At 48.3% G+C, this 23603-nt stretch overlaps 1 protein-coding gene across 4 annotated transcripts; it reads right to left on the reverse strand.

The window, feature by feature from the left end:
• Nucleotides 1–2129: 2129 nt before the first annotated feature.
• rabgef1 (RAB guanine nucleotide exchange factor (GEF) 1) lies at nt 2130–23462 on the reverse strand. 4 transcript variants are annotated; one of them, XM_015367791.2, is made up of 11 exons: nt 23296–23438; nt 15751–15933; nt 15465–15634; nt 13747–13854; nt 13084–13104; nt 10625–10791; nt 9277–9358; nt 8523–8655; nt 8093–8184; nt 6763–7019; nt 2130–6326 (listed from the first exon to the last, which is right to left on the reverse strand). In XM_015367791.2, exons 2-11 carry the CDS (start codon nt 15927–15929, stop codon nt 5928–5930), a joined length of 1608 nt encoding a protein of 535 aa, XP_015223277.2. In that variant the 5' UTR covers nt 15930–15933; nt 23296–23438; the 3' UTR covers nt 2130–5927. The 4 variants fall into 4 exon arrangements, with proteins under 4 accessions (XP_015223277.2, XP_015223278.2, XP_015223279.2 ...); XM_015367792.2 differs by lacking the exon at nt 23296–23438 and adding an exon at nt 22455–23207; XM_015367793.2 differs by lacking the exon at nt 13084–13104 and having other exon boundaries at nt 23296–23462.
• Nucleotides 23463–23603: the final 141 nt, after the last annotated feature.

Raw genomic sequence — 23603 nt, forward strand, 5'->3', positions numbered from 1 at the left:
GCATCTGCCGTGTTCGCAGCCCGCTGCCCCAGTCCAGCTCACAGCAGCTACTTACTCATGGTAAAGAAGAGGATCTGAAAGTGCATCTAACGCATTTAATTAAAAACCACAAAAAAAAGCTCAAGTCTAAAAAAAGGTGTCCCCAGATGGTGATTCTTGAAGGCCTAACAGCAGCTTAAGAGCACCAGGCGCCTTGCAAAACATGCCCCCATCCACACTCTTTAAAATGAATATATTTACAAATTATTGTATTGTTTTATTGTATTATATACAAATATAAAATTATATAAATCCTCAATGCTCGAATTGAAGAATTTTATGGGTAAAACTTAAAGATCAGAAAAAATGCAAAACCTGCAAAGGATAATCCACTTGTAACCTGTTGTGGCAAGACAGGGTCGCGGGGGGGCCAGAGCCTATCCCAGCAAGCAGCAGGCACAAGGCGGGCCTGAATGGGACCCCAGCCCGTCACAGGGCACACAGACACCAAGGCCAATTTTCCCACAAGCCACCTAACTTATCGCTACAGTTTGGGACTGTGGGGGAAAAAACAAAGCACCCGAAAGACACCAACACAACCACAGGGAGAACATGCAAACTCCACACAGACATGTCCAAAACTGAACCCTGGGCTCTCATGAGGTGGCAATGCTGACCACTGTGCTGCTCTACAGAGGATAATCCAATAATAAATAACTGGATTGCTTAATTATTCACCTCATTGGGTGAACATTTGGTGGAAACACCTTTGGCAGCAATTACACCTACATGTCTTTTTACCGACTTCGTACACATCTGTAATTAAAACAGGACATCATTGTTGGGGGTAAATACATTTGGAAGGCACAATATCTTTCAGGGCTCGGAGACTGAAACCCCACAGACATGCTTGGCTCCATTCTTTTGCAGAACATCATCTTAAGGAGGTGTTCTGCTGCTGGAATATCGTTTGCTGGTCCAAAAACATGTTAATAGACAACGCTTTCATGTCTTTTTTGGAAAAACATTGGAAGTCTGAACAAAACAGGAAAAGAATTACAGAAGCTGCCCAAGTAAACACCCGAGATGATTTTATGTTGGAAAATCATGATAAAAAACGTGTAATGCAATTCAGACAAGCAAACACTCTCTTGGAGAAACGTTGATTGTGCCAAATAACTGTTTTTCTGCAGAATATCAGGTGGCTGTGCAAGTCCATGTGAAACTGGGAAAAGGTAACACCCGCCTGCACAGAGAACAGTGAACGTATTAGAAAAAGAGTAATTCTAACAAGTGACTCCCACACACTTTTATCAAGGCATTGATAACTTATTGAGACAAAGGATAACAAAGGATAACATTCTCCACTAGAGGGCACCACTACAGTATATATCGGGAATCTGCAGTCCTGCTCCTGGAGGGCCTCAATCCAGCAGGCTCTCTATATCGTGTTTTAGGGACCAATTTATTTGTAATAATGGATTTCAAAAGACCTGTTACAACTTAACTGTGATCAGTTAATCAGGTGATTTGTTAAAGGTAATTAGAGATTACTTGAATGAAAATGCAGAACACCCTCAGCCCTTAATGATAAGACCTTCCTTCCTTGGAAGAAAATTACTGGCTCAATTAATCAATGACTGACAGGTGCTCCTTATGTTTAAAAACAAGGGGTGTAGGATGACCTATAACACTAACTGGGACCAGGCCTCGCAGGAAACCTTCAAGGTGCTGTATATCCTTACAACTGCTTTATTCTAGGGTCTGCCGATGAGTGCAAGGGTGGCCAATAATCTGGACAGAACACAACCTTATTGCAGGGCAAAAACCCAATTAAGAATCACCAATGAACCCACATCTGGACAATGGCGGTAACCTGGAGAGAACATGCAAGCTCCCCACGCAGGGTGCTCCAGGCTTGTACTGAACCAAGGAACCGGGAGCTGTGCAGCAGTAGTGACTGCTGTGCCACAACCTCTTCTAGAAGGTGAAAAGGAACAACTTCAACGGACAGCTTTCCTAATATTCTTTGAAATTCAGATCTGTTCCTTTGCTGGTAAAATGTCCTTATCTTGCTTCTCAAAGCTTAGTTACATAGTTGTCTGCATCAAAGTCTTTATCTGCCAACAAAATGATCAAGAGTCAAAGCAAACACTGGAAGCATGTGGGTTTATTGAAATAAACACAGTTCAGACACGATATGTAAAAAACACCACAGGTTCTATATATTACATAATAAATAGTGATGTGTTATGCAAGTTTAAAAGTCACACGGGTGAGGTCACAAATATACATTGTTCAGAGTCGTTAAAAAGACTCTCCCTCTGGCAGAGTACCTGCTCGGGGATGTGAAGAGAGGGTGAAGGTGGGAAGAGGGGGCACGCGTTCCTTATTTCCACAGCTTCCGATCCTGTGCAGGCTTCTCAACCAGATCCTAAACCCACGTCACCGGCTCCAGAGCCGCTCGGGATCACAGCACGGGGGTCTGGGGGCGTGGAAGCACTGGCAGGCCTTACGTCTTACTGGGAAGGCAAGATGGGTCACACAGGAGGTAAGAACACCAACTACGCCAGACTGCAAGTCAGATACTGTGATCCCTTTTCCAAAGCAGAACAGTGAAAACAGAATTCGCAACACAGCTTTATCGTGTGCTAAACTAAAATTCATAGAGGACTGAAAGTATCCAGGGACCCAGCTCTGCACAGGCTGTCAACAGGGACAGTGGACACTGGACGTACGTCTGTGGCGGAAGAACAGTACGTTACATTGCGGCTGGAGGGAAAGGGAGTGTCTGAGGTGCAGTATTCTTCATGCAGCATCTTCCAGCACAGTGCTCCCTGCAATCAGCCTGACGTAAGATGCACCAGGTCACAACCACACAACTATCCTGTGGGTCTTTTTATATAGGTTACCCGTAAAGAACAATTTGTAAGACTTTCCGTGCAACTTAACATGGGAGTTATTTAAACCAGGAAATGACAAACTGATCCTGAAGGATGCAGGATTAGCACATTTTCATACCAAACTATCTGAATTACTAAACAACTAACTCTTCTTTTCCCACTCTTTGGAAATCTATGGTTAAACATGAGCCAAGTGTTTTAGGTCTTTGGGACTAGAGGTGGTCCACCCTCTTTACAGAAAGTTCTCCATATATAAGGACTGTTTCCTGAAACTGAACAGCAAGAAGGCCACCAGACAGAATCAGTCAGGACCCTCCTCTGAGAATCATTCCCAATTAAAAAAATACAGCAATCCCATCACTCTGGTTTGTCCATTTCTATCAGCACTGATGAAACAGGACTCCAAATATACACTTCCATTTCCAAATACCTGTCCTTAAACACTCAATGCTTATTTTTTAAATAATGCTCTTTCTAAAACTGCAATATTCTAAATAAAATGCGGCTTTTCATGTTAGCAAAACTGAACACTGAAACAATACTTTCAGATGAGAATTAAATTGTGTTGTATTTTTTACAGTTCATGACCAGCAGCCAGGGGCATGTGTGGACAGGAATCATTTCCACAGGGGAGGGACCTGGTGCCTAAAAGGCTGTTATCCCAGAGAGGGACAGGCTTCTCTTACTGCTGCAGGCAGCCGAGCTGTGTCAACAGGTTCCCGATTCTGCTGGAGGTCGGCCCCTGCAGCGCTATAGGATCACACCCACAAGATACGCCTGGGTGCCATGATCTGCTTAGGCTTTAAAAGTCAAATTGTTGTTGCTGCCGCTGTTGTGTTTGTGTTTTGGTTGTTTCCTTAATGTCCTTGTATTGGTGCACACATGCGAATTAAGCATTTCACTGCACTTGTGCACATGACAAATAAACTGAACTGAAACTGCTAAACAGAGAAATCCTAAATGTGTTTTTATAACCCATTGTGCTGTTGCAGAACACAGAGTTCTGGTTTGCAGTTTCAAAAGGATCTGTGAACGTGTGCGTGCCTGTGTGAACAAGCATCACTGCTAGAGTCATTTTGGATCTGGTCCACACGGTCAGCCAGGCAGTCATGCTGTAGCCATTACATGTTCACCCTATTTAACAGAAAGGTGACACCTTTCTGGAGAAAACTAAATTCTTTAGCAGCCTTGCATAGAGGCAAGAGGAAGATCAACGACCAACAGGCCCAAGACTCGCCCTCAAACCCTCTTCGCCCAACTCCACAGAGACATGTGCAGGTGCATCAGGGCCGAAGAGGCGGATGTTTAGAGAAGCTGGCTCTCATGACTGGCACCCTCCCATTCATCTGCCCCCGAAACCTGCCCCCATCCAGGCGAAGAAGCATAATGTAAATAACAGCGTTATGGGCACATGCTTTCATAAAAGACAAAGTGATCCAGAGCACTAAACAAGCTATTACTGGAAATGCTAGAATTCACTACAGCACAACAAACCCATTTTACCTGTAGCTGATGAGTGGAAACTCACATGCCTCTTAAGAGTTAGTAAGAAATGATCTAACTTAACACCCACCATCCCCAAAATAAAACATTCAAAATCATATTGGGGGGGGGGGGGGGGAAGATTAGGTGAACTAACCTACCTACAGTACTAAGTGAAGGTGATTGGTGACCTAATTACATTTTAGAAATGACTAAAATGAGGTTACAAGTCAAATAGCAAGAAAAACAAAACAGGGCTGTACGGTGAGATACAGTACATAAAATAATCGACCTGATTTACTTGACTTGCTACAACAGTGTCAACGAGCTTCAGTGTTTCTTGTGTTGGTGAAGCGTTCTGCTAAAATGCTGATAGTTAAGCATGAGCACTGAAGTTCTTTTCTATAGATATTGCTATGGTGCACCACTGTAAACCTGCAGGACATTATAAAGAATGCGAATGCATGGTGTAGCACACAGAATAGGATAGTAAACCAAGGCACACACAGGGGGAACTATAATGAATCATGCTAAATGAGTGGAAAAGTGAAATAACTTTAGCGTAGTGAACTATTACAAACCACACCCTTAACAGAAACATTCGACACGCGTCTTTACACATCGAGACATCTGCTGAGAGGGGGAACATACATCAGGGGGTTTGTTTCCCCAATCTATCAGCACACTTAGGGAAACATCCATCATTGGCAAAGATCCCCACTGGTAGGGCAGTCCTCATGGCCAAGCTGGAGGGCGAGGGAGACGAGAGCATCAGGAAGAAACAGCACCGCCGTACTGGGACAGGGGCTCGCTGGGATTACAACAGGGCCACAGAGACAATAAATGAGCGGTATTCAAAACATTTAGCAGTTTGAGTATTTAACAACACCAATGCAAGAGCTGGATCTTTCTGTATAATGTCTCTGAACTTCAACCTGTTTATTCTGCATATCCTTTCAAGATCACAACTCTAAGGAGAGAAGCACCAGGAGCTTGCCTGTTGTAAAAGCGAGTGCTCGGCTGGGATGCTCGAGTTGTTCAACGAGGAAAGACAGTCAGTCTGAGCACTGGGGGGCCTGGCTGGGCCCTGTCACTCCTATGATGCAGTGGGATTCCCCAAGTGGCAGCGCCGACAGGGGAGGAGCTGGGCTTAGTCAGCCAGGGCGACCCCAGCAGCTGCCCGCGGGCCTGCAGTGCGACAGCGAGGAGCGGGGAGCCCCCCCTGCTAGAGCACTGAGCCCGTCACAAACAGGAACGACTGGAGAGGCGGGAGGGTGCAATGCAAGGAAATGGAAGAACATGACACTGAAAAACAACACTGCCCCGCAGTCAGGCGCTGCGACACACTTGAGCTCGAAAACTCGCTGTGAAGACCCCAGAATAGGAGCGGGGTGTGTGGGGGACGGGAGCCAGCTGCACCAGCTGGGCTGGAACGCAGATGAACCCGGGGAGGCTTGCAGGCCGCAGCCTAGAGACTGGAGAGTTCCCAGGGAGAGCCGGCGTGTGAACGGGGGAGGGAGCCGAGCGGGAGAGGGAACGGGCCGGGCTAGCCGGAGCACTGCCCTAGCCGGCGAAGACCTGCGGCTGCAGCGGGGGCGGCAGGCGGTCGTTCTCCACGTTGTCGGAATCTATGGCCGAGGCGGGGGGCAGCCGGAGGTCCAGCGGGTGCCTGTCCAGGATGTCCTGCACCTCGCGCTCCACCCCGGCGCGCCAGTCGATCAGGTCGCCCTCCAGCCGCCGCGCCCCCTCCAGGACCCTCTCCTGCCGCGCGCCCAGCCCCGACAGCAGCTCCAGGCTCTGGTAGACCTGCGCCAGGGCGGGGCTGCCGCCCGCCGGCGGGGGCCAGGCCTCGGGCTCCTGCCTGCGGGGCGACGCCTGTCCCGACATGTAGCGCTCAAAGTCCTCCGGGCTGAGGTTGAGGGACTGGGCGTCCAGCTTCTCGATGAAAGCCACTGCGCAGCACTGCAGGGAGAGGAGGCACACGGGTCACCGGGCGGAGACAGGGGCAGCACTCGGCCCTCCCCTCCCCGAGAACCTACCTCCCGCGGGGCAACTCGTGGCTCTTATACATCATTCCGCTCAGGCCCGGAGTCTAGGAGCAATTAGAGCCGCTCGAGGACAACGGTCTCAGAACTGGAGCGGACATGGAAGTAGCACACTAACAGCAGAACTAAAATGTCAAAATCAAGCCTCGTCTTCATGGCCAAATTAAAGGTGTGCAAAAAGTAAAGAGCTTTTCTGGCCCATGGCTTTACTACAGCTTTTTAATCTAATTTACCCCTAAACCTTCTTTCCACTCTGAGCTAGATGGACGTTCCTATATGGACCCAATTCCTATCATGGCCCATCTGTACTTGGAGGCCGTGTCCTGTGTCCGGGCGGGCGTGAGCTCGCTCACCAGGTTGGTGAAGTAGTAGCCGTCCTCGCCGGTCATGAGTCGGCTGGGGTTGCAGAAGCGGGTGATGTACTGGATGTTGGACTGCAGGCGGGGCGGGTTGGCCTTCAGCACGATGTAGATGAGGGTGGGCAGGAAGTCGTCCGCAGAGGCGGGCTCGCTCTTGGTGATCTTGATGGCGTTGAAGATGTGCTTGCTGCAGCGCGTGATGCAGGCCAGCTTGTCCCTGGGCACGCGCTTGGAGTCCATCTCGATAACATCTGCAGGGGTAGAGTTAGGCAGGCCCGTCTCAATCTATGACCTCTGAACGGCCTGCGACTGACAACAAGTACGGTATGTTTCCAAACAACAAAACCTCATCTTGCTTTTGATCATCTCAACTTTTTCTTCAAACAATTTTCTGGCAATGTACCATATTATACCAGGATCCCAGATGTACATATCCAAAGAAAAACGGGTTCACTAGTAAAGATGTGCAATGAGAGCTGGACTTGGGGTTGCCCATCCCTAACCTGTTATGGGCCATTTTAGCACATGTTATTTTCACACAAGCACTCACTTGCCAGTCTCACAATCACCAAGCTCACATTAACTTGTTTCTTCAATGCTCTGTGCATTAGTGTCACAGTACACCAATACCACTGAAACGCAATATCATGCTAACATCACTACCCTATGCCTGTTTACACAGCAGTAAATCTCACATTAATCCACTCACCACTTTCCACCTCTCAGTCACCCTTGGGCACAACCACACCAGAAAGAAGACCTGCTGCCTTCTGACTGACCACCAGGGAGAGCACTCCGCACAACCATCATGGTCTGCGAGTCAAAGTCCCTTTCCATCAGAACCCCTCTGAGATCCGGACACTGTGGACTACACTGTCCTCTCCATCTGCTGGTCTTTCTTTCACAAATGCATCTTGCACACACTGACAACATCTCTGATGCCTGCCGCTCCAGCGATCACAAACACAGGCACCCATCGTCCGACAGGCGGCTTCCTGCAGGACCAGGACAGACCCCTTCCAGCACAACACTCTGCTTCCAGAGAGGGATTGTGCTGCTTCTCAAGACCGTTTGAATAGGACACTGCACAGCTGAAGCTCATCACGACACCAACTCCCTGCAGCTGCTCCTTTCCAGACAAACAGCAGGTAAACAGCCTGTGACGGACAGACAGGACTCTCACCAGCTGTTTTGCAGCTGCATTCAAAGGATCAGAGAGAAACACTTGGCCGTCACATAAGCGGAGATGTAAACAGATACAAGAGGAAGGGAGCAATGCGCATTGAGTTTCCAACGGCAAGAAAACTGAATTCCCAATGAGCACCTGTGATGGCTTTCACCACATTGTCCGAGACCTCAGGGATGTCTTCATTCACCGGGACACACAACATCTGAATGGTAACCCAGTGGAGGGCCCTGTTAGGAGACACACACAGGCAGCAGGCCGTCAGACAGTGCAGGAGAAAGTGATCTCCCTCCAATCTAGCACTTAGAGAAATGTAGTTCCCACCTTTGCTACTTCTCAGAGGTCCTTAGCAACAACGCAGCCATATTGTGGAAGCTGATATGTTCTCTTTGAAGAAATGGGCTGATGAGGTCCTTGGATCAATTTTCTACTAGCAACCAAATGAGCAGGACGAACCTAACGGACTCCCTTTGCTGGCGATACTTCTGCTATTCTTTTTCAAAAGTGTGCAATGGGGACGAGACAAACTCACAATTCCTGTGAAGAAGGGTCAGAGGACAGGCCTCACCTGATGCGCTTCTGCACAGCCAGATCCTTCTTCTCGTCATCAGTGGTTTCTGGACAGAAGACGTTCTTATAGAGCCGAGTCATGAGGTACTTCTCCACCTGGTCCATAACACGCTCCACGCGTTCTGTGGACCCTGCACACATAGACACAGCAGGTTACTTATGGACCCTCTGTTTTCACCGGGGTGACCTACAGTGGTCTTCGCCCTCGACAGACCCAGACCTGGATCACAGTTCAGCCCGTGCTCAGCTGAGCTGCCCTACAGGTCGAGTCATTAATGAGCAGTAGCCAACCTTTAATGTTTTGTTTTTTCACCCCCAACAACACAGAAGAAGAAACATTTCTTAAACGGTCCTCATTCTGTAGAGATTATCAAGAGCCAAGGCTACAGAATACAGTGTTTCTGTAGGAAGGAAAGAGCAAGAGACAAGGCTTAGGGCTGGGTCTTCCCTTTATCCTCACTGGGCACTGGTTACACAGAAAGAATTTGAACGGAAAAACTAAAACTCACCTCAGCCTACTGCAGAGGGTGCCCGTAAATACAAGAATGGGAATAATAAAATTTACAACTAATTCACCCTGAGATCTGCTTTAGATGGGAAACCGTACAGCCAGGACGTCCCTGTGGAGAAACTGCCCTGGTAATTTACTGACGCAGACACATTCACAGTGGCCTTTTATTAGGTCCCTCTTTAGAAGCAGAACTTTTTCTGATGTGCTGTGAAAAGGCTTCGAGCTCAGGCAGTTGACCCACCTTTGAAGTGGGACAGCAGGCGGTCGGCCATGTTCTGGTAGAAGTCCTGGACGCACTCTGACAGTTCTTCTGCGCTGAGGTCCTGGCAGGGGAGGGGACAGACTGAGTTGTCCAAGTGACACACAGCAACACTTTATCTACATCTCTTTCATCCCTAAAACACACAGTGATATTATTGCAACACATATCACACAGTGGGTTAAAGATGCACATCACTGTTACCGTCTGACCAAATCCATTGCTCAATGCACATCTGATGGCTGGACTTAAATACACAGTCATGCAGCTCCTGGAGAATGGCAACTAAGCGAACAACAATGGACAACGATGCAGATATAACTGTTTCAGGATGACACGGGAGGAGGAACATGGTCTTCTCTCTGCAGCGTTTTCAGCTTGCTTTGGGGATTGAATGCACCCAGACGGGATGAGTACACTGCTGTGCCTGGGCTTTCTTTGAGTGTACGGCACTGGAGCAAAACCAAAACACTTCTCGGAGGAAAATAAAAAGTCAACCTTATCGGGATTTTCAGTAAGTCGGTAACATTGGAATCTCTGCCCTTTTAATTTAAAGACTGAAGATGATATTCAGCATTTAAGACCAGATTGTTTCAGCTCAGGCACCTCAGGCAGCGTACCTGTGAAACCCGTGCAGTTCCTGCCTGTGATGCAGTATTACAGAACACCAGTCAAGGGATGGGGGTTAAAGTGTGAAATTCGCTGCCTGGTCCACTACACCATCTCGCTGCTGCCGCAGACACCTGCCCCTCGTACTGGAGCATCTTTCCACCCGTCATGGTTCCAGCTGCTGCACCTGCCACCCCAGACCACACTCTCCACTTCCTGCGGCGACGGCAGGCAGCTCCCCTCTGCGTGACAGATCAGCGCACTAGCAACCCCCCGCTGCACTGCTCGCACGGTTTCCTGTTCAAGCGCTGTTTAGATTTAAAATCAGATGCTTCGGGGACAGCACTGCTTTCTCGTTTCCTAACGCTCACCCAGATTGGCTCAAGTTCCCCGATCAATCACCTACTAGTGGCCAAATCGAGTCAGATGGGCTGATTGGCTGCCTTTTACTTTTTGTTAACTCTTCTAATGTTCTGCAAGATAAAACTGAACCAAAGGCATTTTCTTCAGCTCCATTTCTAACAGCCCACGCTGTTCTCTTTGTTTTCACTTACTCTCTGCCTGAAGGTGAGGAAGTACGATTGTCCTCCTCTACCACTGAGCACACGGAGATCAGGTTCCTCCTCAAGAGGAGGGGCAGTCCTGATATAACGTGCTGCTGTGCTCTTGCGTGGCCCGTGGCCGGGCGGGTGACCCGGGTCCATGCCCCGCCAGTGCTCACCTTCTTGTTGCCCATGCTCTCGACGAAGGCCCGGCACTGCTTGTGGATCTCGCGGCCCGGCTTCTGCAGGCCCTTCAGGAAGTCGATGAAGTCCCGGGACACCCGGTCCGTCTCCATGCTGGCCTGCCGGCTGATGGACGGGCTGGGCGTCTTGGTCTCCTGGCTCTCTGTAAAGACAGGCAGCGGGCAGAGAGTCAGCTCATCCAGCTCCAGGTACACGAGCAGATGCACGATCCTGCCTCAGACCACAGCCAGCCACCAGCTAACAAGCTCTACAAAGAAGGCATGCTAGAACCTGTATGTTAAAAGGTCCAAAGACCTCTTTACTTGTACTTTATTTTTAGTCAATGAAATCAATGTGTGTTTTTTTCCCCTTACAGGAAATAAACAAATTAATGCGAACCGAGCCTTGCTCATTGACTGTTTTGGATCATTAAAGTACAGCTCTAGACAAAAACAAAACACTAAACATAGCCCCCTAATTTTAGTCTGCTGTAATTTCCCCTTTTATCTGTTACTCGCAGTGATAAACAGGAAGGGTGTTAAAAGAAAAAAGGGTCAGCACACATTTTACATTCTACTTTCACCTAGATCATGTTCAAGGTTAAGTATGTTTCAAAGAACTGGCATTTCAATGAAGCAGTTACACTTTCACTGTTCTCCAGAACAACTTAAGTGCCCAGGCCCATTCCAGTAGAAAAGGTGCTAGAAAGGATTTTTAAGATTTAAGATTTAAGATTTTTAAGAATAAATAAAATTCCACGATTCTTAAAATTCCAATGCTATATGTTTAAAAAACAGTTCCGGAGGAAGGAGTTTTGCACCTTCCCAGAGTACAGATGGATATTTATAATGACATTTCCATGAAGAGTGGAGAACTTCCACATTCATAAAGCAGCAGGATCCAGGAGAATGAATTCTATACCAGCTCGCTCCAGAACACAGGCTGGGCTCTGCAGCCGCAGGTTCGAGCATGGGTCATGTGACTAGCCCACTATGACCAATACACTCCAAGCGGGAAAGCACAATTGGCTGAGCGTCACCAAGAGGAGTGAGGACAGGGCCCCCTGTGGCCTCCAGGACACATACAGGTAGGTGGCGCTGTTGGGCACAGACAAGGCCCTCCTGCAGTCCAGCTGAGGTGCCCGTGAGGTTCTGAAAAATGGGCCGGCTGGAAGCACCTGCCAGCCTCATGCTCTCCCTTGTGCAGTTGCAGAGTTTGTAGCCATGAGCGCAGGAGTCTATAAATATACTCTTATTTACAGGTGGAATATATAAATAAATGGAGATTTTAATTCTTAAAAAAACTACAGCTCAACGTCAAACAGGTAAGGAGGAGAAAACAAAGCAACACTCACCCAGAAGATAAAACCATGTAATTTTATCATCTAAAATAGAGTAAAAGACCCGACTTTCTTGTCAGTAACCTGGCTTACATCTCCAATGACTCCACAGGTCCATGCAATACCAGTGAAAAACAGTCGCACTCTCTTTGGCCTTCTGAGTGTTGCACCACTTTCTTCATTCTAAACTCTGTTACGTCTGCACCTCCGCTCAAGAGATGCTGATCTGAGCTGTTTTTAAAAACTAAAGTGCAAACAGAGCGCAGATCTTCACAACAGACAGAGTAAATTCTAATCCTGCTGGCGGGAAGCACATCTCTGTAGATGTCCAGGCCTTGTGACATGGCTGAAGTACAGGGCAGTGCAACTGTCTGCTGACTCTGTGGAAATACTTACTCTCGGCAATCAGTTTCTTCCATCTCCACCACTTCCAAGGTTTGCACAACTTTTACTGGAATATATGAAGAAATGTGCGGAACCAGCCTTTCAAGCAGCCAGACAAGATTAACAGCCTGACTTACAGTAACCAGCCAGAGAGCAATATCCTTAGGAGAACTGGATGAAACCTTCCTTCCATCCAGGCAGAAAAGCTGATGTTATCATGAACCTGGAACAGATTAGGCGGATTCTTCACCAGCACTTGGCATCCGCTGATATGACAGTTTCCTGCCATATCAGGACGAGCTTTGAAATACAGCTGCAATGAGCACCAAGAACACCAAGCATAAAATGGAGCAGACACAAGCACTAAAGTTCTGTAGGAGAACCTGATGGGAGATAGTTATGCAAATGGTATTTTAAAACAGGCAAAGACAACCTGCATGAAAAAACAACAATATTCTATCATTTTTTAGTTGCACTCATGTTGCAGCACAAATCAGTAGTTTAAATTGATGCATGTTAAGTACAGGCACTACAGTATAACCACCTCTGATCACTGTTTTCCTTAAGTTTTCAGTTGATAGAGTATGCAACAGGTATGCATATACTGTACACTGCATGGCTACACAGGTGCAACACTGTAGAAATGGTTGACTTCTATGCTTCTACGAGGGCACAGGAAGTCTGCTGGGAAAAGCTACAGTAGCAGAGGACGGAGGGACGGACAGCACCCACCTCTCAGTCTGGCCACCAGCGCTGTGCCCGCAGTGAAGATAGGGGGTGAAAGCAGACAGTGTGACAGTGAGCAGGGCTGAACACACAACGGCAAATGGCATGAACCATGCAGACACACAGAACACCAGAGCACTCACCTCCCACCTCAAAACCACAGTAGCAACCATAGTTTTTCAAAGCCCGAGCAGTGCAAGGTCCCATAAGTATGAGACAACTTGCACTCAAAAGCTCAACAGTCCAGATCCATGCAGTGGAACACAGCTGTCAGCAGGTTAGGCCTTTCGCTGACGCTACATTAGCACACACTCTGCAAACAAGGCATTCCTGTCCGGTCTCAGCTGATGGCCCGAGGCCTCCCAGAAGCAGCGTGAAGATCACTCAGGGAGGAAGTCCCACACAAATCTCCTGCCTAACTGGCAGTACACTCTGGGATTTTCCCAAATTCTGCCTCTCCCCGTCGTGCCCCGCCATGCGGAGAGGCCCAGACACAGAGACCTGACTCTCTAACAGGGACTGGGGCACTTTAAGCCTGTCGTGGGGTGTAAGTGGCCTGACTTCAGCCCGGGGTAAGGAACCGTCTGGCTTTCTGGGCCGAGCTGCAGGACAGGAGGACTGGGAGGTCGGCCCCAGACCCGCTGCCTGCACCCGCGCTGCACCGTTTACCTTCAGTAGGGGACGCCAGCTCCCAGGGAGGGGTAAAAATGTCCCTCAGGTCCCTGAGAAGAGTCTCAGCATGGCGCTCCCTCCCAGTCGGGGCTTTCTCGGGGGGTGCTGGAAGAAACCCATTGGGGGGGCAGGAGAAAAGTGGAGGGGGAGAGGAAGGGAGGCAGATTCACCACCCAGGGGCAGGGGGGGCAACGTGAGGATGAGCAGGATGGACAGATTGAATGAAAACGGACACAAAAAAAAAGACAGCAGAAATGAAATTTTTGACAGCCAAACAGTACAGATTGATGGGAGGGGATGAAGAGAAAAGGGAAGTGAGCAAGAGGAATGACAAAAAGAGAACTGATTGAATCCTCGTTACCCTGACTGAAAAGGAAAGGAGTGCGTGGAGGGATGACCAGAGCCAGTCTGAGAGCCGGAGAGGGCGACAGCTCAGGGCCCAGCGCCAGCCCCTACTAGGACAGAAAACTCACAATGTCGCTTTGGCTGCGAAGGGGAGATCACGGGATCCACACAGACAGAGAAACATCGGGAACAGAGTCCCAGATCCACAGCGGGGCTGCTCCGTACAGAAGTTGTGCGCTTGGGAAGGGCTGAGGGGAGGTGTGGGTCAGGGGGCTCGAGAGTGAGAGAGCGAACGAGCTGGGGGCCGCACTCCGGGGCATACGCCAGACCATCACTGAAATCTTCTACCAAGAAAATCCATCAATAAACATTTTCAGGGTATGGCTTTTGAAGATGCAGGTGAAAGCATCGACTATTCTAGGTCAATGATTAGTCTTTTTTTTATTCTTAAGACCGGGGGAATCTGTGCTGAACACAGGAAATTCATCTCCGCAGCAAGCGACCCCAGCTCACCACGCCGGGTAAGTTACTGCACTGCGATCACCGTCAGCAGAAGGGGCTTACCACAACCCGCCTGGCCAACACTGCCTGCAGGCACTTCTCCACTTCTGGCAAAGGCTTATAAGCCTGTTCGCAAAACCAGCCAATATCTAGATTTATTCGTGAACAATCTCTCAAGTAGCTGCAACACAAAGAAACCTGATCTGGTCACTTCTCTGCTCCTCCCGGCTCATCAAGACTTGTATGAGAGTTTGAGGAAAATCAGGTTGATTTTTCTGTATGGGGCAGAACCTCCAAAGACCTGTCCCAGTACGATAACACGAGCACCATGTGGTTACAGGAGCTGTCTCTTACATGAAACCTTGAGCTAAAGTTCCTGTGCCCTCAGGAGACATTAAAGATCCCAAGGCGCTCCTCACAAGAGTGGAGCTCCTAACTTCAGGGCCAGGGCCCCAGCACAAAAACAAGCGAAAAAATCTGATCTGGCAAATATCACCCGTATTACCAAATATCTCTGCTGAGGCTTACTTCCTGTCCTCTTCTCACCCTACAGGTTGCTGATGCAGGCATAACCTTCTTTTCTACTGGCACTTCCTTCACATGTTGCACATGTGAAATAAAAAAACAACTCAAATGACTCCCCATGGCAGGGTAACATCAGCTTGTGAAACAATACTGGCTGTTGTTTTGGGCAAATCACCCCCAATGATCACCAAAGCACGTATGATCCACAAGGCTTGAGTATTACAAGTTATGAAAGCTGGACCTTTGGAGTTAGATTACACAGTTTGTAAAGAAGATGGGGCTGCAAGTCAAACAGAGTTAAGATAAGAGTCCTCACATCCTCCCCTCCCGGTTCTCATCCATACCTTTCTTGCTAGCAGTGCGCGATGAAGGGCTGAAGAATTTCTTCACCGTTGTGACCTTGCGCGTCTTCTCATTTGACTTCTTCTCTTCAAATTTGGAGAAGGGTGCTAGAGAGGGCTGGGACTGCGCCCCCTGGCTGCTGGCATAGGCTGCCTCCTCCTCTCTCTGCAGCCTGACCCGAGAGACAGACACAGAACAGGATGAGTTACAGTGAAACAACTTATTTTCAAATTAGCCACAGAACACTATCCATCATCCCCCTTCAGGCCGTAGTGCAGACGGGGTTACCTCTCAGCCAGAGCCCAGTCCTCCTGGATCTGTTTCTGCCTGGCCCGCTGGTATTCCTCTCGCCAGCACTTTGAACAGAAGCCTTGCCAGGCAGGGTTGCCATAGTAACCGCATCCTTTCTTACACAGCAACTCTGACTGGTCCACATGGATCCCTCGGCGTTCAGACTTCTGGCTCATCTTTCTGTTGGGGGAATGCTAGCATATAAAGTCCCGCCATCACTAAATTTAACTTAATCATTTTCATAGGCAGAGATATTACAAAAATCTGCTAGCAGTCTTTTTCAGTTTTCAGAAATTACATCTACTGAGCAAAGGACTGTCGCAGTTCATATTTGTAAGCCAAACTATGTTCATCTGGAATCTAAAATATAATTATTTTATAAAAGCAGGAATAATACAAGAACCAAAACCTTAAGAGAAGTCATACCGATGTACCAATTCTTTGCACAGTGTGCTCTTACTATTAAGTTTATTTATAGGATCTGAAACTTACACTACACTTTTGTGCAAAACTAAAAAAAAATGTTAAAGGCATATAAAACAGTTGATTCTGTTGCTTCTCCATCATATCCATGAGAAAAATCCAAACAGTTTTACAGTTTCCCACATGGTTATCAAACAAAGACACTGTTTTGTTAAATGCCACACCCTGCTCAGAGTGCCAGGCAGGGAGGCAGTAAACAGGAGCTACTTGCGCTGTGCTGGTAAAAATGTACTGCACTTCAGACAAGATGGAGCTAGTCTTTTGTGAACAAAGACAAAAGCACTGATTTACAGATCTGGAGTTTCATTTTCACTTAAAATCCAGCACAGAAAAAGAACTTGAATGTTTCCTCAACACTGTTACTGACATACGTAGGAGGAAAATTAGTGACTATTAACATCATGACTGTCAAACCACAAAAGACAATCTGGCATAAACAACACAATTTTAGCTCTTTAGAATTACTTTCTCTTTCCTTTTTCCATTCACAGCATACAAGCCCAATAATAACACCACAGCATGTAACTCTAGATATCTGGACCTTGTGTTACCTCACCCTTACATTGACGTATGCATAAACCACAGTGGAACATGTAGGAGAAAACTACTTCAAGGAAGCAACTGTAAAGTACACTGCAGAACAGAGCTCTAAATCAGGCTCCTTGCTACACAAACAGGACTCCAGGGATCTGTGGAAAGATCTCATAATAGGTGTGACCGGGAACTCTGCAAGCCAGTTTCTCAATGAGTCACTCCAGGCCCGGCAGCAACTGTGAGGCCCTGCGGTGCCTCTGCTGACGAGCACGAAACTGAACTCTGTCCCATTAGCAACCCTACTCCAGGAAGGAAGCCTTCACCTCCAGCATTAATATTTCAGCAGGCTGACTTAGTCGTGCCCTCAGCAGAGCCCTGGACGAGACGCGCTGACCCTGAGCAGCAGTGCAGTGGCACACAAGGGCACGACAGTTAGTTCACAAGTGAAACCAGGAGACATTGCTTCACCCAAGAGCTTGAGGGTTTTCGACCGCAAGATTCCCAGCCATGTTGTTGAAGCTGATAACGTGGGATCCTCCTATAAACGAAAAGCCCACCCCATCATTGTAATCTTTATGTGCTTACTGTACGTTCTTAAATGCATAGAGGAGAAACTAACACACGCAATTAACGACGGTAGTGTCACACTTCCACAGCTTGAGGAAAGCTTAACTGCTCTAACCACTGCACCATAAAACGTCAACATCTCTGTTCACGCCTAAAATGTGATATAGTGTGGCCAGTCAGGGAAGGGTGAGAGAAGAGCATCACACTGAGAATGCAGGGAGAGGTAGGGAAAATGTGCGAGAGGAAGAAACGGATGCATTCTCACAAGTGAGCTAAACCACGAGCTTCGCACATGTGAAACGGCATGATCGAGACCGAGATCGAGAAAATGAGCGTGCAAGAAACGTACAAACACGCATTTTTCGCATGAGAGCCATGCAACACACTTTACAAATACGAGATAATATTTGGGGAGTTAGGGAAGCGTGTGTGAGCAGCTACAGAAAACACCTTCTCACGGGAAAGCGGATTAAGGTCAGCTCATTACCTAATGGGGATATAAGAAGGGCATGTAAACAGCGAGAGGAGAACATTAAGGACCTGGGGGAGAGAACACCTGACTATACCATGTCTCGGGCAATGAGAACAGCACTGTTTAAAAACAGGCCGGATTCACAGAGCTGGGAGGGTCTCAGTGCAGGAAGTTAGACAAGGGAGGAGCAAAAGTTAGCTCTCTTCTCACAGAGCATCGGTAGGAGCTCCTGTCATTGCTTGACTTTAAGGGAACCGAAGCTCCCAGAGGAAAGCTGTCCTAGCTCTGGTGGGCTAGGAGCTGGAATTCTGTTAAGACCAAGACACAGGAAAACGAAGTGAGCAGCAGACTCGGTAGCTGCCATGTCAGGCCCACCTGTAAGATAAGACCTATGGCAGAGTGGACCTGGGGAAATAGGATCAAGCGGGAGAGCGTTTACAACTGCTACTAAGGGAGCCACTAGGGGTTAGGATTCTCTATACCCCCAAAAAGGCAGTCGTTTAAGATTAGCTGGCTAAATCCCAGAGGATTTTTAAAGGTTTCCTGATAGAGGAAAGCAGATCAAGCAGTTGGGTTGCTCTGGAAAGCCCAACCAGGACTGGCAGGGGGAGAAGGGAAAGGTAGCTGTCCCCAGGGGTTGGACCCGGAGCTTAGGAGCCCCTGTCAGCCTCACGGGACTGGATCTAAGGTAGGCTGAGGAAGGGAGCAGGACCCCCCCGGTTGTAATTCCGCTGTTCTCCAGATTCGGGCTGCTGCAGTGTGCAAGTCCTTCTGTAGAGTGAGGCGGTTGCTAGGGAACTCACCCATAATCGGGTACCGCCGATACTGGTTAACATTTCTCTGGTTGACCATGCGGCTACTTGGACTCCTGTCCCGAGCAGATATCCGAGAGGTCTCCGCGGAGTGGAAATGTAAACACCTAACAATCCCGGAGGAGATTAGGTTCTGGAACACAGGGTTCAGGTTTTCACTCAAGCTGGGTCTCTGGTCCTGGACCACACAGGCTTTGGGAAAGGGTTAGTGACTTAGACTGAGATGCATCTGAGATGCATCAGCACAGCCAAATAGAAAACAAAACCCAACTACAGGCCACAGAGAAGTCACGTGCCTCACAATTTGCATCAGAGGGTGGCAAACCGTTCCAGTCGAAAAGCAGTGCTGGATTGGAGCTGCTCTGTTAGAATTGTCACAAAAAATAAGGAAGAGTATCTCTGAGTGTGGATTGCCCATTTATGAAATCAGAACGCACACCTTTCGAACAAAGAGAAACATTATTCTCTTCTACCAGGAAGGACGATCTGGAACAATGAGCTTAGAGTCATGTCACTTGACACTCGGTACAAACCTTAAAGACCTCAGCCTCAAAACTGCTTTTTGGCACAAGTCATACTTACAATCTTAGATACCAGGTGAATACCTGGACTGCATAACAGCCCGCTGAAAAAAAAGGCTAACCTATAACCTTGAATCAAGATATGCTTCACTGACTCTGAAAGCAAACAGTGCACTGTTAATAGAAGCTTGTGTTTTCTTCTTGCAGACTACAACAGAAATTCCTGGCATTAAAGTTCACACACAACAGAAATGAACAAAGGAGCTCTAACTGAACCTGGAAAGGTGAGGGTACTAGTTATTCAAGGGTTAGAAAGCTGGTACTCTGACGAAAATTAACAAGGTCACCTTTGTGCTGAAGGAAGAAAAAACTCAAAGCCAGTGGTCACCATTGAGCACACCCTGAAACGGGCAATACAAAAAGAGGTGTGGTCTAGACACACAAAAACACAGGGCTTACCAATTCAGACCTCGCAACCCGACTTCCCCTTAGTCCAAGCTGACTACTGACGAAGCATACTGCCTGCTCCTGTCGCAACTACATCACATCACTTTCAAGAGCCACGAACCCAAGTCAAGATCACCGTAGCCCAGAGCCTATGCTGGGGAGCACTGGGTTCAAGGCAGGACACACCAGTCCATCGCAGGAAACACACAGACACTCACATTAGGGCTGATTTTACTGGAAGTCAATCAACATACTAGTATTAGTTCAGGTGGGTAGCTGCATCAGCATGCAGGCTCCACGGCCGAAACGTTGTGTTTTCTTTCGTCTCTTATCAGAATGGAATAAACATATTCCCTGTTCCTTTGCAACATACTAGTACGTCAATGGACTGTGGTAGGAAAATGGCGCACCTAGAAAACCAAGTGAACACAAGGAGAACATACAAACTCCACACAGACAAGACCCCAGGAACTGAAGCCAAGGTGTCACTGCTACGAGACAGCAATGCTAACCACTGCCAATATAACAGCATGGCACATGTCTTAGGAAAACAAACCCTACACACTGTAACAAGCATGAGAAATTCAGGATATGCGTTTGTGTCTGACCTTAGACACTGCAGCTTTTATAACCAGACATGGAGCAAAAAGCTACGCAATGGTAAACTAACCTCTCTTCCTACACTACAGCCAACAGTTTTGCAAAGGCTCGGGGTTTATTGAGAGTGGGAAAATGTTTTTTTACAAAGGCAGCAGACTCTGACTTCTTTCTGATCACTCCGCAGCTGCTGTCCTCCCCACACAAGGCACACATGAGCACTGTATACATCTGTACACTTTAGATATTAAGTAGATCTTACCTTACTGTTTGCTAAAACAAAAGTACTTTACTTTGATCTTTGGCTTATTCTCTGCGTTCATTTTACATGTGGGATTATTGAGCAAGATCCATTTTGTGGTCATTAAGTGTACATTTAATTATGGCACACTGTTGACACGACAGTCCTGTGACTGCACAGGAGTGTGGGGAGAGTGGGAGAGGGCGGCACAACCTTCAGGGCTCTGTAAACATGTACCTGAACAGTGTGTCGTTCTGGACCAGCGAGAGGTAAGAATCCCTCAGTCCCACAGATACAGCACACCTTACAGTCTCATGACTTACACTCTCGGCTTGCTTCATAGTGTCAAGAAACAATCAATTTCCATATCAATTAAATAAATCAAACAGCAAACTAAATTCCTTGCAGTTGGTGGTTTCTGAACCTTGAACCACTGCTCCAACACGGCCTCAATACAGACAGAGCGGCTCGTCGGAGACAGACTGACCACTTCAAACGGAGATATCAAGCTGCGTTGATAATACACAAGCAGCAGAACAGTGTGAGAAAGGACCTATTTTTCAACAAAGAGGTAAGTTGTTATGGAAATATATTAAGCGACAACTGAGTTAAATTGAGTCAAAGTCCAGACATATTTCAAGTTTTAATACCTGCTTTACTAAATCTACTAAGTAGCTACTTGGGCACTATGTTTTTTTCTTTACTTATAGCACCACAAAGCTAAACAATTGCGATGCAAAGACTATATATAAACACTGCTACCCTGTTGCCGATTAGGACACAGAGGCTGAGGATCAATCTAAGTGCAACAGTGCTAACAGAGCATTTAACAGACTTCTTACAGTGACACTGTTCCCAGTGGGTTCACAGACGTGGCCATCCACAGACTGAAAGCTGGGATCTGACTGCAGGTGCTGCTGTATGTTGTTTTATAGATCACATTTGTTCCACCAGCCTAGAGAAAACCCAGCTCTCTCACATGCAATGTTAATGATTGGGATTGAACAGCAGGAGTACAAAACAAAGTCCACCTTCAGGCTTTGGTATCTTACCCACTTAAAGCCAGAAAACAGAATATAATCAGAAAGTGGATGGAGAGAAAGCTTTCTGTTTGGTCATCGTCATGTAACCCTGCTCTTTCCCACAGCTGATGCCAGCAAAAGCTTAAATATAGCAGCTCTGTGTAACCGATAAGCTTTACTGTATAATCTTGGACGCGCCCGACGTCACCACCTTCTCTTCCCAACCTTGAGGCTCATCCCCAGATTAACAGTGTCCTGGAGCTAGTTCCTTCCTCTGCCAGGTCGGTGGCACCCCTCACTGAATCAGGGGCTTGCCCAACTATAGAAAACCACCTGCTGCTTTTCAGGCTGTCAAGGAACAGGTAAGCGTTCCCTGGACGTACCTTGAAAGGCAAAGAAAAGACATTTTTACGCTGTGGCACCTTGTTCAGGTGACCTCTTTGATACATGAAGAAAGCTCCACTGCCAAAGTGTTCCATTCCACTTCCTGACCTTTCAGCTTGGAATGAACCTTTACCTGTTCCTCTGCAGCTGGGACACGCTGATGCATCTCCCTGCTCGCACGTCTGCAAGCTATCTGTGGCTTACCATTTTTTCCCATCAGCATGAGAATAATACAATTTGAAGAATGCAGGCTAACAAGCAGGCTTTCTTTAGCACAAGAGACTGCGATGACTCAAAATAACGTTTCCTCCTTCAAGTTCGACACCCAATATTGACTGAATTGACTGGAACCAGGGCCAGATCTCCACCTGCATGTACGCTGAGCTCTGCTCCTCTGTTGAATGGGGAGGAAAGAAAAAGGAACAGAACACCTCCAAAGAAGGATTCCTCCCAATAAAGATGTTTTGGTTTAAGGAGGAGGGTGACACCTCCAGCTATACAGATAGCGTATCTGTCTCTTTTTGGAGTGTCCCAGAGGGGACCCCAATTGGTGTCGCCCCTCCCTGCACAGGAAGCGTTAGGATCTGGTTTACGTGCATCACTGAAATACGTCCTCCTTACCTTTTACAATCCACCAGTCAAGTGTACTGTTCTCTACTTCTCATCGGGAGACTACAGCACAGTCTACCTCGAAACCCCCGGCCCGTTCTCACTGCAGAAGGGCCGCCGTCCCAGCGAAACAATTCCCTTCCTTCAGCAAGATCTGAAAACTTGCAACATGACTAAACTGAGTATTTAGCGAGCCGTGCCATCCGAGAGGGGGGGGCGCAGGGAGAGGATGAGCCCCCGGTCAGGTCCCGCCACCCGCAGCCTGGACCCCATCAGCTCGCTTGTGTAAGAACAGCACCGAGAGCCCCTCCTGCTTCACACGGGTTACACGCGGAATTCAGGGGATGCCCTGCACTTGTGAGAGCAAACGCCGCTCTTAAAGAGAACTTTTCTAAATGGCGACGTCAGCAACCGGTCCTTATTTGCCCAGGGACTGCCTGCCACCAGCTCACCCGGGGGCACCTGTGCGCTTTCCCGGGCCCTCTTCTCGTCCCGACGCTGCGCCCGATGTGACTAGAGAGCACAATGGTTACAAAGTGCAGCCAGGACCGCAGCAGAAACGGCGCGCCTGGGGTACGAGTACACCCCGTAACTGGCCACCGCGGGCAAGCACTAGCGCCGAACTCCCCGGCGAGAAAGGACACACCCCGGAGCACACAGCCAGACACCGGTGCTCCCGGAGCCGAGGGCGAACAGCGGAGAAGACGGCGTCCCGGCTGGACAAGGACGTGCTGTCCAAACCCGGGTCTGTCTCCCGGCTCCCCCGGGCGCCTGCCTCGCCCCAGCCCGCCTCGCCCCCCTGTCCAGCCGCCCTCCCGCCTGCCCTCGGCCCGTCTCCGCCCGGAGTGCTCACCCGGTCGGTGTCGGTGGGTAGGGAGGCTCCCGGTCCCCAGCTCGTCGCCTGTCCGCCGTTACTCCTGCTGCATTGACAGCGCAGCCGACACTGTTTACCGACCCGCCCCCGCTGCTCTGCGCGCCGACGTCACCGCGCCGCCGTGCCGTGCGTACGTGCGTACCGCCCCCACCCGTATGTGCGTTAAGAAAGGCGACACCGTTTATTAGAAAATCTACGACATTTTTAGTGATTCGTTAATTTGTTTCCTTATTAAACCCACAATACCAGGAGCTGTTCAACATAACCAACTTAAACGTGGAAGTGCA

This window comes from Lepisosteus oculatus, chromosome 26, assembly GCF_040954835.1.
Source record: "Lepisosteus oculatus isolate fLepOcu1 chromosome 26, fLepOcu1.hap2, whole genome shotgun sequence".
NCBI classification, from domain to species: domain Eukaryota; kingdom Metazoa; phylum Chordata; class Actinopteri; order Semionotiformes; family Lepisosteidae; genus Lepisosteus; species Lepisosteus oculatus.

Bases quoted from the DNA above. Each gene is read 5' to 3' on its own strand.
- rabgef1 (XM_015367791.2), bottom strand. From the start codon at position 15,929: ATGAGCCAGAAGTCTGAACGCCGAGGGATCCATGTGGACCAGTCAGAG. The intron at 8,185-8,522 runs GTGAGGCCTGTC...GTCTCCTAACAG, and splicing joins GCTGTGCAGAAGCGCATCAG to GGCCCTCCACTGGGTTACCA. The intron at 6,327-6,762 runs GTGAGCGAGCTC...CTCTCCCTGCAG, and splicing joins GCTACTACTTCACCAACCTG to TGCTGCGCAGTGGCTTTCAT.